The following is a 15,486-nucleotide window of genomic DNA, read 5'->3' on the forward strand; positions in this document are numbered from 1 at the left end:
TCATTGTCTTCATGACAAGAAACAACACTAGGTCCTTAAGAAAGTGGCTTTTATTATACAACTACAATTCATACTGGGGGTAGTTCTGTCTTGTGCATCATTTGTGAGCGAAATGTGGGAAAAAACAACCAACATACCACCCTAACATAGCTATGGATAATGACTCATGCACTTACCCTAATTCTGACATTTTCTGATGGCTAGCAATTTACTTATCCTTTTTTATTATTCTGACATATCAGCTTATTACCCACCTATATTATTTGGATATTTCAGATTTTCGGGAGCAAGGAAGGGATTTTTTTTTTTTTATTTTTTTGGGAGGACCAAAGAATAAGATTGGTTGTGTAAATAGTATATGTTAAAGCAAGAACATGAAAATTGTCACAGCTTATTCTGGATAATTGCTTGATCTAAATATTTTCAAAATAGAAATCTAGAACACCATGTGAGATACACACACCTCATGAACTGATATATGAAAGGCTTCTAATCTCACAGAGCTGAAAATGAAATTAATAAACTTACCCAACTGCATTTGTAACCAGACAATATGTTTTCATAATCATGTTTGCAAGTCTGAACAATATGTTTTCATTTAACAGCAAAGTCCACTTTACTAAAGAAAAAGTCTATAACTAGATGAAGTATGGTTTGAGTATAATGCTTTCCACTGTATTTCAGAAAGAAGTCTTAGACTAAATAGTTTTTCTTTTCTTGTTTATTCATATTAGAATGCTTTTATGTTAGGAAAATCAGGAAATAAACTCGTTATAAATAGCTTTGAGCAGTGTTCTATGAATTCACATTGCTACATGTTTTAGAATAAAATAGACTAGACTATTTCAGTTGGAAGAGACCTCCAATGATCAGCTTACAACTGCCTGACCAAGTATAAGCACCTTTTTAAGGGCATTGTCCAAACACCTCTTAAGTACTAAAAGGCTTGAGGCATCAACCACCTCTCCAGCCTGGTCTGGTGTTTGATCATCCTTTCAAATCAATGCTTCCTAATGTCCAGCCTGAACTTCCCCTGGTATATCTTTGAACCATTCCTAGACATTCTATCACTGGATACCAGGGAGAAGAGCTCAACACCTGCCTCTCCACTTTCCCTCCTCAGGGAGATGCAGAGAGGAATGAGGTCACCCTCAGCCTTCTTTGCTCCAAACTAGACAAGCCCAAATTCCTCAGCTGCTCTGTACAGGCTATTTTTTTCCAGACTTTAGCCAGCTTTGTTTCCCTCCTCTGGCTGCACTCAAGGACCTTCACATCCCTCTTAAGCTGTGGGGCCCCAAACTGCACAGAAGTGCTCAAGGTGAGAACAGCAGACAGCAGGATAATCACCTCTTTTGACCTGCTGATTGTTCTGTGTTTGATGCGTCCCAGGATGTGGTTCCCTTGGGTGCCAGGGCTCACTGCTCACTGCTCATCTGACCAGCACTCCTGGATCCATTTCTGTAGGGATACTTTCCATCCCCTGGTCTCCCAAATTGTGGTTGTGTTGGGCATTACTCCGCTATAAGTGCAGAACTCTTGTTAAATTTAATCCCATTAATCATAACCCAGTGCTCCAATCTATCTAGGTTCTTCTGCAAGGCCTCTTGTCCCTCAAAAGAGTCAATGGCATCTCCCAGTTGGTATCATCAGCAAACTGGCTAATGGGGCATTCAACTCCTGCATCCAGATCATTGATGAATGTATTGAACAGAACTGGCCCTGGAACTGAACCTTGGGGAATATCACTGCAGATCAGTCTCCAGCCAGATGTAGCCCCATTCACTACAACCCTTTGATAAAAACTGCTAACCTACTCGTAAACAAAGAGAAGAAAACATCACTTCATATTAATTCCAGTGCAGGAAACTGGTGACAGGACACAAAATACCTTAGAATTTCTATAAATCTTAAACTAACCCCCCAATTCCCTTTCTTTTCTAGTGAACTCTCCATTTGTCTAGCATAATCTATATAATGTTGACTCCAAAGAAGTCTAACAGAAGTTCCACCAAGGTTTTCAGTGGAAATGCACTTTTATAACTCAAAAATTTATTCACCTGGAAATCAGTAAATTGGGAAAAAAGTGTAGTTCATTAGTAGGTGCAAGCCATTTCCCAACTGCTACTTGACTTGAGGTTACTTAGAGAAAGAACACTTTTTAAAGGATTTGCTTATATCCTACAGCAATTTCCACTGATAAAATTATCTCTTAGAAACAAAATTAAAATGTTCATTTAAGCTTACACACTTGAATTTTAATCTATACTAAAAATCAAGAGTAGGATCTATAGAGAAGTGACAAGATCTTTGTTCAAGGTAGATAGAAAGAACATACATCTATATTTCTTTTGTCCATAGCAAGTGTTGCTATCATGGTAGTCATGCAGTTTCCTCCCAGGCTGTCTCTTAGCACTGAGGTCATCATAGAGTTTCGGTAAGGAATGTGGGACCGGTTCTTCTCTGCAAGGGCGATTATTACCTGAAAAAACAGCAAAAATAAAAGACTTTTAAATGTATATGTATTTTAATGTTTCACACATATAAAGAACAAATTCAATCTGCTCAGGAATTTTTGACACAACGAAACACTTATGCACCCCACTGTTAGCTGTAAACCCACTGGCTTTATTGAAAGAATTCCAAGTTAAATTTTAGCATGTTTATATGTCTTCGTAGGAACTGGACCTGAAAGACCAAATACATTAAATTTTATCATGCCCTAGCCTTACAGTCTCTCGGCAACATGGAAACTAAACACGATAAACTCAAACCCACAGGTTTTCCTAAAACACAGGAACTTACTGAAAATCTTCCTCATACTTTTTTGTAATAGCTATAAAATATGGATAGTATTAAAGTAAAAACTTCCTCAATGTTTGCTAAAGCATGCTTTAAAAATTACACATTCTTAAAACAAACACTTTTTAGATGGTACAATACATTTATTTCTGAGAAAATGTCTTGGAAAGCAAAGCACGAATAAAAGGGTGCATGATTACAATGTACTGCTGGAAAGAAATGATTCCGTTTAAAATATATATGCCTTGGCCAAAGAGGAAATTGTACACCTACTATTCTCAGTTTCCCTCCTCAGCTGTTTACATTATGGGACCTAATTATTAAATAAAAAGCTAGATTACCCCATGATGTCCTGTGATATAAAAGATTTGAACTGTTACCCGGCCAAGCACTGCACTGAAAAACGTCAGCTATTTGAATTGTGCAAGTTGTCCTAAATTATTAGCAGTTGATTTTCCTTTAATAAATGTTTCACACCAGTGTATATTTTATTTATCCTACATTTACAAAAATTGCTGGTTTAGAAAATTTAGTAGTGACTTTTTTGTGGCATTAGTTTCTCTTACTGGTCTTCAGAAAATTAAAAGTTAAAACCATAAATCTTACTCTGGCAACCCTGAGAAACACAAATGCATAATAAGAAAATTACTATCTTTTAAAGGAATCTGGAAACCCATTCCCAGATCAAGGTTTTCAAATCTCATATGTTACAACTTGCTATATAGAAACATGTTAAAGCTTTGTTGGTTTATAATATTGCATAGAAAGCTCATAGTAGTCTAGAGCATACATTAATAAGCACATTCTCAGCATGAACCACACAGAGACTATAATGAGAAGAGACAAGATGGGAAAAGACCCAGAGAGAAAATTTGTTATTTCCATTATAAATGGGAACACTGTTATAGGGAATTTCATTTTTTCTTAAGTTCATGCAGGATGTCTGCAGCCCAGTTAGAATCTGGACCCTGCCACACTAACGACCAGCTCTCATGATGCAGAACCCATTGTCCTGTCACATATGACAGTCCCATAGCACAGACAATTTTAGTCTAACATGCCATTAGTAAAACCTCACCTTAATCACTAAATCAATCTTTACAATCCAATCAAGGAATCTGGAATGGAAAGAGGAAAAGCTGAAGGAGAAGGAAGAAATATTCTTTGACAAAGTGACAAAGAACACCTGTACAGAAGGTGAACCTGGATCCTCTAAGAGGCACCTAATGTGATAATCAGAAAACTGTCTCATTTAAGAAGGTGTTATTATCCTTTTGATATAAAAAGGTTTTATTTTCCTTCTTTTTTTAAAAATTTTTTAAATACTTGTATTTTTAAGCTTAATAATATGACCAAAGCAGAAAGTTTCATTTTGAGTGGGTCAAACAAACCACTTTAAGGCCTAGTTGCTGTCAGAATTCTTGTCACTTTTTGTAAAGTTGCATCCTATATGAAACATAGAGGGGATACAATCACTCATAAATAACTCCACTGGCACATGTCAAAACACTGCTAAGCATAAAGGAAAGTGCAAGACTCACAAGTGGTTCTACATGATTTGAAGCGAGCCCAAGGGTCCCTGTTTCTGTCCACATCCCTTGTGAAAGGAGCAGATTTGCACCAGTATCTCATGCCAGCATGTTCTCAGAGAATCCTCAAGAGATGGAGATTTTGGGGTGCATCACTTGCAGAAATAATGATGCCAGGTACACCTCTATATTGCTGTTTAGTGTATCACATGCTCTGAAGCCATATTCCTGCTTCAGAGGTCTTTTTTTTAATGTTTCCCATCATACTTCTATTTCTAGTAGAGTTAGAAGCTTAAACTTTGGTCTTTACAGGAAAAAAAAAAAGACAAAAAACCAAACAACCAGCAAAACCAAAAAACCAACCAAAACAAAAAAAAACAAACAAAAACCAACCAACAAACAGACAAACACCAATTTAAAAAACCCCTTTGGTTAATATGGGCAGCAACCATTCACTAATGGATAAAAATCTTTCAACATTCTGTAAATGGAACATGTGCTAAATGACAGTTAACAAACATATTCTTTAAAGAAGTGAGAACATTGTAAGTTATTTTGAGGAAATAATTCCATTGTAGTGTCAAATCACACGGCAGTATAACTGTTAATTTGCACCTTTAAACCTGATCCAAGATCCTCTATATTTCTATCATAAAGGGATATCTACATATGCACAGTTACATTGCAGTTGTAATTCCAGAATGTCCTTACTACATCTCTCAGACAAAAAAAAAAAAAAATAAAAAAATCCTGCTATAATTTCAGATCAGCTACATGAAAGTATCTTCATTTTCCTCTAGACCTAGGGGCCGCTTGGAGTAAAAGTGCAGTGGATTTATTTGAAGACCTTTTTAAAACACTGTGGATATTCAACAAGTAGATCAAGTGTGGCAACAGAGAGCTGTGCTCCCATTGTCATCACAATACAGTGAATTTAATGTGACTATTTTACTGTGAAAAGCATTTCAAAATGGCATAAGTCAACATTAGACCACCACTAGATAGCTAAAGAGTCGAGAATTTCAATAAGCTGATTTTGAGGCATTTGTGCACTTTAATATTATTCACTGCAAGTTCAGGATTGAATGGTTGAACAAAAAGACATTTTTACTGTCTTTGGTGGTCTTTTATTTAGTATTAGAAAACATTTCTCTTGATACACAATCCCAGACAGAATCTGATATGCCTATTTCCAACAGTACTTCTCTAAAATAGGAATTATAAGTTGCATGAAAAAAATTTTCCCCTGCTAAATACATAAAAATCATACAATAAATAAGAAAGGATCATGAGTATGATTTGTATGATTCTTTAGAGTCCATTTGAGAGTCACTGGTCCTTATCACTTCCCTTGAGTATAACTCAAATATGGGCATTTTTCTTCAAGGTAAAATTTAAACAAATAAGGGGCATGAAAAAAAATCCAGCGTGATAGTAAATGACTGACTGCCACCTGCTGTACCTTAAGCTTCTTCTTTTGACAGATGAAGTATCTCTGATCATAATTAAATTAAATCCAAGAGATTTGTTTTTGTTAACAGAAAAACACGTAACACAACAATGAAAAATATTCTTCACAGAAAGTAGAACAGTTATATTTCCTAATAATTATTTTAAAGAATTTTCACATCTGCACACCCACAAAAATTTAAGGTTTAATGATCTACTCAACTGTGTATTTTACTAAATAGCATATATACCATAATGTAAATTAAAAAGTACAGATTTGAATTTTAGAGGTAAGCCTTTTTTCTTCTCCCTATCCTCCTTAATTATCCCTCTAAAGGACAGTCTCCCAGACCACCTATGTTTTTACATAAAAAATTTTTAAAGAAGTTTTAGGAGAAAGTACTGTATCTTCCATCAGAACCCCCAAAATAGTTAATTTTTAGCAACAGGAACACTGTTTGGTGTACTGTGAAGACAATATTATATATTCAGTGTTAGGAAGAAATTAATTTCCCTTACAGGTATGAGATCTTAAATGGACACTTGAAAATCTTCAGTGATTGTAACATAATAACACAGCATTCACAAGAGATTTCTTTCATTGCCATGTGTTTCTTATCCTAACTTGGCAAGCATCATAAACATCAAACATATAAAACATCTTAGTAAGTCAGAGATATATATATATATATATTAAAGCCTGAAAAATATATTTTAAAGTATAGTACTAAAATAATTAATTTTTATAATAAAATTAGTAATTATCTAATTATTGCAGAACACATATTAATAATAAACCACATAATTAACCAAATCTTTCGACTGCAAGTTTTTATCTCCAAAGTTTTCTTTTGCAGCTGCTGTCTGAAGTAAATCTTTATTTAAATGAATAAGATTAGTTAGGAGCAATCTATTTGTTCAATATTTGCCTTTTCCAAACAGGAAAAATTTTAAAAAATAGTGAAAGAAGAATAGGGATTTTAGTACACCTCAAATCAAGAGGCTAAATCCTTTAAGTAACAACAGCTGAATGACAAAGTCTTGTAGAGATTCACTATTATTATTACTAGGATTATTATTGCCTCTGTGAGTTCTATTGTTATAAATCTAATAATGATAATCACTCCATAAATACATTACCAAAGATAACTTCTTTCTCAAAAAGATCAAAGATTTAAATTGTTAGAGGACTAAAACAACACATGAGACAAGAGCCTAATAATTTACCACATTGCAATGCTTGAACCAAATAAAGGCCATACACTTTTTTTTCAGTGATATGTCCTGATCCCAGCTGTGGAAGGGGAAGAAGATTATGAAGAACATTTTTAGGAGAAATATAGCTGAAATCTTGTAAATATCTTTTCTATTCCAAAAAAAAACAAGCAAACTATTTTGGCAATACTACCCTGTATACCTACTATAATCTTACTGCTTGATTGCAAAGCTTTCCCTAAATTAAAATATTTTATTTTAAATGAAGACTTATAATTCAATAATTTTAAAAAAATCAGAAAACTGCAATAAATATCTTAAGTTAATATTGGAGTCAAGTTTTCCAAATCATTGCACATTGTTAAACAGGAATTTAGTAAAGGGAGAAATATTTCACTCAATTTTACCTGCTCCAAAAAATGTAATGACAGGTTGATGTATTTGGCTTCTGTCAGTAAGTGACCTCCAATTCCAGTCTTTGCAACACGTTCTGATCCAGCAAGGTCTACTAAATGCAACTTGGAGCGTCGGACAGTTGCAGATCCAGGTTCCTTGCTGGAGATGTGAATAGTGAAAATGCAGTGAGATCGGCTTGAGGCTTGATTCATTGGTGTCTACAGTGACAAGAAAAAAAAGAATTCTTAATGTTCAGTGGATAAATAAATCCAGCTGCTTATAACTGAATAATCTGGCAATTAAATAATCTATCTGATTTTTTAGCTATTGGACCTGCAATGAACATGCAAAAGGAACCCGATAGGATTTACCTGACATTCACATTCTGGACAAATACTTGGATAACTTCAATCTTCACAAATTACTGCAAGCAACAAAGGTTGTTCCAAAGTACTCTAACATCAGCCAAACAGCTAGCTTTATTCATGAGGAATACCAGAAAAAGGCACCTTGACTGGAGGGAATGTTACTGAATGCTGATCTCCAAGAAGATATTAATTTCCCCATTAGTACATCAGTTCATTTTGTTTAGGGTTTTGTTTGTTTGTTTGTTTTGTTTGGTGTTTTTTTATTTGTTTTTGTTTTTTGTTTGTTTGTTTGTTTTGTAATAGGTAGCTACCACTGCAACAAGGACTACAACTTCCTGTAAGGCTTTAGATTTTTGCCTTATTACTTTTATGTAAAAATTCTCCTGGCAAAATCAGTATCAGATTTTTAGGTGGCACGACAGTTTTCATAAAATGGTTTAAATAGATTTCTTTGGGAATAGCTACAGCCACACTTCCTTAACTTAAAACATGGAAATTCTTGGTCAATTTTTAGAAATGCATTGTCTTAGCATCACTTCAGAGGTTTTCTCAATATACTTGAATTACTGAACCAAAAATTTTAAACAGCCCTCAGTTATTTAACTTTAGATTTCAAATGACCATATGACATCACTCATATGTCTTCCGTAAAAAAATATACATAAACTGTCTTTAAGCATCTAAAGCACCTTTTGTTTAGCTGTTTCAAGGTATTGTTAAAAACTTAAATCTAAAATAACTCGTTATCCTCATTTTAAAAACAGTTAAACTTTAGATTATATATGGAGATTAAAGGTTTAGCATACAGGTAGCATTTTTTTTCATAAACTATAACAAGTATGACTCCATTGCTTTCAGCACAAAAATGCTGGACCTGCAAAAAAACAGAGTAGTAAAATAATAAATCAATATAATTGAGTCAGCAACTAAATCTGTATTTATTTATAGCTGCAGAAAAAAGTAATAAGAACATCCTGGCTATACTGTCTACATTAATCTCTTGTCTCTATTTTCCTCTGTTATTCTGCAGTAATTTTTTATGTAGACCTATCCTGTGATTCAGATCAGATTCAGATCAGATCAGATTCAGAGCAACATATTGCTCTTTTTTTACATAATCTGCTTTGTCATGCACCACTGCAGATGCTAAAATGGCTTGCCCGTTGCAAGTGTTGAAGATGTTGTCTTACTGATCCAGAAAAGAGCTCTTAACAGAGAGACTGCAAGCTGAACTGTCCTTTAAGAGGATTAACATGGATCATTTGATCTACTTCAACTTCCCCCTTCTTTTCAATCTTAATAATGCCAGCACAATCAAATGGATTTTGGGAACTGATCCAGCTCAAAATAAAATAAAATAAAAAATAAAGTACTGCAAGCCATAGATGTTTAACCTGGGTCAGTTTCTTGATTCAGCCATAACACCTCTACAGAACACAGTGGCAGAATGCATATAGTATGTGAAGGCAGTGTGCAGGAATAGCATACACTTGCAGCTGTTGGTGAAGATTCTGCAAGGAAATTTCAGCCTTTGCAGTATTTTCTTTTGAGCTGCTTTACCTAATAAAGGCAAGCTCAGAGGGAGACGGAAAAGAGTTTTGATCATTATTCTATACAGATGAAGAATTTTGGAATTCATGATCCTATGAAATGAGCATTAGAGTGCAGTCACATGCTATGCTATCCTCAGAGGTGATGCTGGACAAATGAAGGGGAAGTGAGTTGTAGTGTTGGAATGAAAATAAAAAGGCTGAGGGAAAATTGTCAAGCAAGAAAACATTCCCCTCAAAATGCAGTTATACTAAGAAAAAGTTATATGCTGTGAAAATGTACATTATTTGGCAATTCTGATTCCATGAATAATCAGAGCAAGTTTCACTTATTTTAGTAGGACAGCTATGATTTTTTTTTAATTTGCAGCTCTGTGAAGCAAGACTTTTTTCCTAGCTAGAAAACCACAACAGAATTAGTATTTAAGGAGATTCTCCTTGACAGAACTGATATTTAGGGACATTTTGCATTACAGACATGGCATCAGTCACACTATACTGCAGACAAGTTCTAGCTAGATCAAATATCAGTACAAGTGGAAGCACAAAGCAGATGTTGCTATGATAGAAGCTGAAGAAATCATCACACTTCTGAATAAGCATTCTTAAGCAAACTTGAGTTTCACACTGTAGCAAAACCTCATGTATTTCCAAATGTGTTTTAAGTCACACTTGTTTAATGCCAACAGAGGCAAAAGCAATTCAAATTCTGAAAGAAAATAATTTCAGGATTCTCAGTTCCAAAAAGCACATGGCAATATTTGCTCTACTACCTTTTTTTGTCTGTTGCGATACACTAGCCACAACTTTATTTTCCGTATTCCAAGTAGATTTGGCTGGACTAGTCATTAAAAATTCCATTGCTTTTCCCTCCACACCTTCTTTTTCTCATGTGAATGAAAAAATGAGTGAAGCTGATTTGGAAGTCATTGGCTAGAATCCCAAACGGATATTTTTATTAAGTCCATCTTCAGAGTAGAACCATGGTTTAATCAAGACACCAATACTCCTTTTTGCAGTATGATTCTATCTCTGCTTTGCAGTTCCCATATATAGGAAGCTCAGTTAGAACTCTTGCAGAAAGAATAAAGAAATAAAAATTTAAACTGTTAAATGTGATGTGATAATGAAATGCTAATTGCATAATCCCCCCACACTTTGCTACTTTTATGACATGAGTAGATGCAAAGCACACCACAGAAATGATGATTTGTTGGTATCTCAAGTCCAAAAACAAGCCTTTTCTTTTGCTATTTGATTGTTATCTTACATATGCAACTTCTGACTATCACCATTCATCTGTTTAGAAAGTTTGAAAACAGAAAACAAATAACATTTTCTGGACAGTGTCTCAAAGTCTACTAAAATGTTCCTTTAGTGGTTTTCCGAGTTCATGTTGGCTTTGTTAGCAGTATTCAAACCATATGTATATGAAATCATCCTCACACTAATTTGACGTGATGAAGGAAAGAAAAAGAAAGAGGGGAGTGGCCTCTTTCTCAGCAGATGGTTGCTATTGTGAGAGTTATATATAGGACAACTGATGAGTGGCAGTTACTTACAAAGAATAATTTTTTCCAGGAATTCTGTGACATCATAAACCGCATAAGCAGACTTCAGATGCTTTGTGATATCACATGAACACTACAAAGGACTTAATGTCAGGTCTACTACTGCCCATTTGTGGCATGGGAAAGGATAAATTCATTTAAGATCATGACTTGGTTAGGCATCAGCATTTCATTTGATCATGGAAAATATGTACAAGGTGTATTTCAAGCCATAAAAGCCAGTCTTGTTATTTTGCAGGACAAAAATATACCTGTGTTTACTGAAATTAAATACAATGTATAGAAGCTTTGTGACTTAAACTACTACATCTATTTATACAAAGGTTGCAAGAAGGCAGCTTCTACTTAAATGAGCATCTACACCACAGTCATACTGCTAGAAGCTTCTGAGTTGGATATTTCTGTCAAGGAGTACAAGCTCAAGAACAATCAAAAAAGTTGTTGGAACCTAAGTTTTCCATCTTAATCTAATTCTTACCTATATTAATTCAACAAAACACTGCAGGAATTCTTCCCTGTACAGGAATTTATGTATTTCCCTAACCCTTTATTTGTTGCAGCTGCTGTTACAAATATTGCTTTCACTAAAAATAGCCAGAAATGAATGCTACTGGTCTATATAGAGTTATTAGGGATTGAGGACCTAAGAAAGAAAAAGTTTCTTAAACAGAACCAAGACATATGAAAAGCTGTTTGAAAATCACCACTAGACTAACAGAAGCTGCTACTATCTGGAAGAATAATGTACTGATTATGGCTGCCAAAATGCCCTGACAGAGGTAATACATGAAAGAGTTCAGGACCAATGGGACAAAACAATTTTGCAGGTGATAAATGCAGTTATTCAGTCCATATTGCAACTTATACCCGTTCCAGGGGAATCTTTTCTCCCTTGAATCAAGATATTTAGACAGCAGAACATGATTTTCCTGTATGAGTGAATTAGTGACAAGCCAATGCATAGAGACCAATTCTGAGTGTTCACAGTTTTTTGAGAGAATGCCTCAGTGAAAAGGTACAACATTTTAAGGAATGTTTTTTTTTTCTTTTTAAGGTTTTTTGCTTCTGAACTTTTCAGAGGAGAGCAAGAGGAAAAAAAAGATAGTATTAATGGCATCCAAGATTGATGTCAAATGAATTTTCTCCAATCTCATGCTACAATCAGAGGGATATCTGTAGGAAGATGTTCAGACAGCTACAGGCATTTCACAGTTCACATAGATATCGCTGCCTAATAAATATAAACTCCACCAACCTCAACAGAACTATGCTATAAGGAAGAGCATGTAAATTGAAGAATAGGAAGTGCCTGTGTTTATATGTGGTAGATGAGAGAGACCTCAGTTTCTCTTTAGTTACCTTTCTAAACAATATGTTACAGGTGAAGGGGCTCCTCAGTTCTACGTAGGTACACTTGTCATAGTTGAAATTAAAAAATTGTTGTTATGAAAATATAAGGATCAGAATAGGTGCAATCACTTCCTGAAAGCAATACTTTTTATTTCCATATTTATTACAAGTACAGTTTCACAATTAGACCATGGTAACTTTTAAACTCAGGTAACTTTTAAAGTAATTAATACTCCTTGGTATTGACATTGTTAAACCTTATGTTATATAGTGCCTTTTATCCATATAAATCCCGAAGTATTTTAAGGACTATTCAAAGTAGTATGTATGACCAGTAATTTTTTTACCACACATGGAAATGAAAGCACCTCTGCTGAAATAATGATGCCATTTGGAGCTAATAACACAACATAACAGGTTTGTCGGAGTGGTAATAAGTTAACAATTGACACAGAAGAGGAACCTAGGAAAGCAGAAAGTTGTAATTTCTTCTGGACTGCAGCACTAACAAAGATAGCATGCATTTTTGTCAAAAGTGACAGTTAATCTCATACACTAACACACTGAAATCCTATTTTCCCTGTCTCATCCAACAAGAAATGCAGCCAAACACTACCAGTGGCTTTTCAAATATATTCAAGAGAATACTAATGTACAATAAATAGAAATAGAATTAATTCAATTCACAGGTCACAAGTCAGTCCCCACAGCTATCCTTAAACCTTTAAGTTTCATTCTTTCTTGAAATAAACATATTTAAACATTGCCAAAAGTTTACTGATTGCCCCAAGCGTACTTCAAATGGTTTAAATGTTGGAACAGATACTGTGTAGTATACACTGTGTCCCAAATTTCAAAAATGGAGTGCTATAGGTATAAAACCATGCACTGAAATATTTCCTTCCTCATTAAAAAAAAGTACTTTTTCATTAGAGGAAAAATAAATTCTAACTGGACATGCAACTGCAGTCCTCAGACATACAAATCTCAGAAAAGGATTTTACAGATTTGAAATTGATGCACATCATTGGGAGGCTACCTTACTCTACTGTTTTAAAGGAAATATTTGAAAAAAACTAAGAAATCTCAAAATCACAGGGGTTTAGGCATGTTATTTCAAAAGACAGAGGTCATATGAGATTCCCATCACAAGGACTTCGAAAAGACCACTTCAGTGAAAAGAAGATATATTATTAGTATACCAAAATAAAATGTTTTGAGAACACTACCTAAATGGCCAAACACTTATTTCCACACAGGAGCTTTTTAGATGTTGCTGCTACCAACTGCTTATATTGCAAATTTGATTTTTAAATCCTCAGCATGCATTTCAGATACTGAAATCATAAAGTTGTCTTAACAGATTGAAAAGATAAGAAAAAAGTTCAGATTTTCTAACCTGTTGCATTCAGTTATAACAAGAAAATGCTTTATTGGAAAACACACAAAAATCTAGTCCTTACATTCAGTAGAGCTGTCAACAAAAGACTCAGGTTTTTTTTGGTTTTGATCTCTGCCTATTTCTCTCTGGCAAAATATGACACAAACAATTCCTATATGGATTTTTACATTGTGAATTGTCAGTGCACAAATGTCTCCCATCTTACCATTTCCACAACTCATAGTACACATCAAAACTAGAGCAAAGGACCAGTCCTTCATTGCCTAATAAAGCAATCCTGCACAAATTAGATTAGTTTCCTTTTTTTTCCTTCTCTTGGGCTATATAGTTACATGCGGTAAAGAAGCATTTGGTTATAAACATCCCCTTAGGCTCTGAAATTTAATGAATAAAGGAATGAAGAAATTTTGCCTATAAAATACTTTTAATATTGTGATGACTTTTTTAACAGCATAATCAGTGAAGAGGGAAAAGTACACCCCTCAAAACACAAGTTAGACCATATTAGCATAGGCAATGCAGAAATTAAATTGTCATTCTTATTTTCAAAATAGTCAACTCTTCAAAGAAGAGTTATTCAGGGTTTAGACACTAGATTGCAATTTTAGAGGCTACAGATCTCATATGTGACCCATGACAGTCATCTGAGTTTTTCCACAGCCAAACTCATCATTAAAAAAGATGATTCCAGCATTTATTTTACTTTCTTTTCTATTTAGGTTTATTAATATTGCTTCTTTTTCCTTAAAGTTTACTTAAGACAGTTCTAATCTTCAGAGGTCAGCAAGTATTATCATAACTTTAGATTTAAAAATACAGATCTCTGGAGAAGTTATGTTTTATGTCACAAGTCCTCTTTCTCAGGTCTCTAGATTAACCCTTTTCTCTGTAACACTTTGTCAAGTCCCTCTCCTCCACATGGTATCAATTTTTCTATTTCAGTATCATGAAGCTGTTCACTGCCTCAATGTTCAAGTTTATGGGCAGCCCTGATGTTGATTATCTCTTGCTTTAACATATTCCTTCCTACCTCTCAAAATACAAGTTGAAATAGTCATCCTTGAGGAAGAACAAATATTTGTTCCTTATTTATATTTTGTAATCAAATGCTTCTTCCTGTGTGTTCAGATGTATGTGGCCATCCAGCAGGAACACAGAACTTCCTGATTATTCATATACTCTAAACATCTTTCTTGTCAATGATTTATGATATATCCTTTTGGAGATAGAGAGGAAGAAAACCCAAAAAGTTTTAAAACAGAAGTAACTCTACTGTAGTAAAGTTACACATTGCCAGGGCTCATATTATACAATACACGTTTCATATTTACATTGCACATCCAAGCATAAAGGGAAAAAAGAAACTTACAGATGTCAGATATGGAAACATTTAATTTTAATTTTTCAGAATCATTAAAAACACCCTTGTATTTGAATATTTGCACATATTTATTTTGAATTTCCTTTGAAGTACCATTTGGGTTTTTGGTGAGTTCCGTTTGTTTATTTGTTTGGTTTGGGAAGGCTTTTCACTGGTTGGAGAGGTTGTTCTGTGTTTTTACACATAATACCATGTGTTGATGCAATAAGAAATTAAAAAAAAAAGAGGGGACTTATTTTCTTCAAAGGCAACTGAGTGCTTAATCACAGAAAATATAATTTCAGTTGGAAGGAACCTTAAAGATCATCTTGTTCCAACCCTCCAATACCTTCACACTCCACACACCTTCCACTAGAACAGGTTGCTCAGGGCCCCATCCAATCTGGTGTTGAACACTTCGAGGAAAAACTTCACTGGGAATGTCTGACAATGCTTTGCAAGGACTTATTTTCTCATCTTTACATGTCTGGGTATGT

At 34.4% G+C, this 15,486-nt stretch overlaps 1 protein-coding gene across 1 annotated transcript in view; it reads right to left on the reverse strand.

Annotated features, from left to right (window-relative positions):
• Window positions 1-15,486, reverse strand: part of KIF6 (kinesin family member 6) — a 152,179-nt gene that overhangs the window by 110,280 nt on the left and 26,413 nt on the right. Inside the window, exons 7-8 of the mRNA XM_062490338.1 lie at window positions 7,400-7,606; window positions 2,336-2,479 (exon numbers count right to left, since the gene is read on the reverse strand). Coding sequence (XP_062346322.1) covers window positions 2,336-2,479; window positions 7,400-7,606 — 351 coding nt within the window. The remainder of the gene's footprint in view (window positions 1-2,335; window positions 2,480-7,399; window positions 7,607-15,486) is intronic.

Source organism: Cinclus cinclus, chromosome 3 (assembly GCF_963662255.1).
Source record: "Cinclus cinclus chromosome 3, bCinCin1.1, whole genome shotgun sequence".
In the NCBI taxonomy this organism is placed as follows: domain Eukaryota; kingdom Metazoa; phylum Chordata; class Aves; order Passeriformes; family Cinclidae; genus Cinclus; species Cinclus cinclus.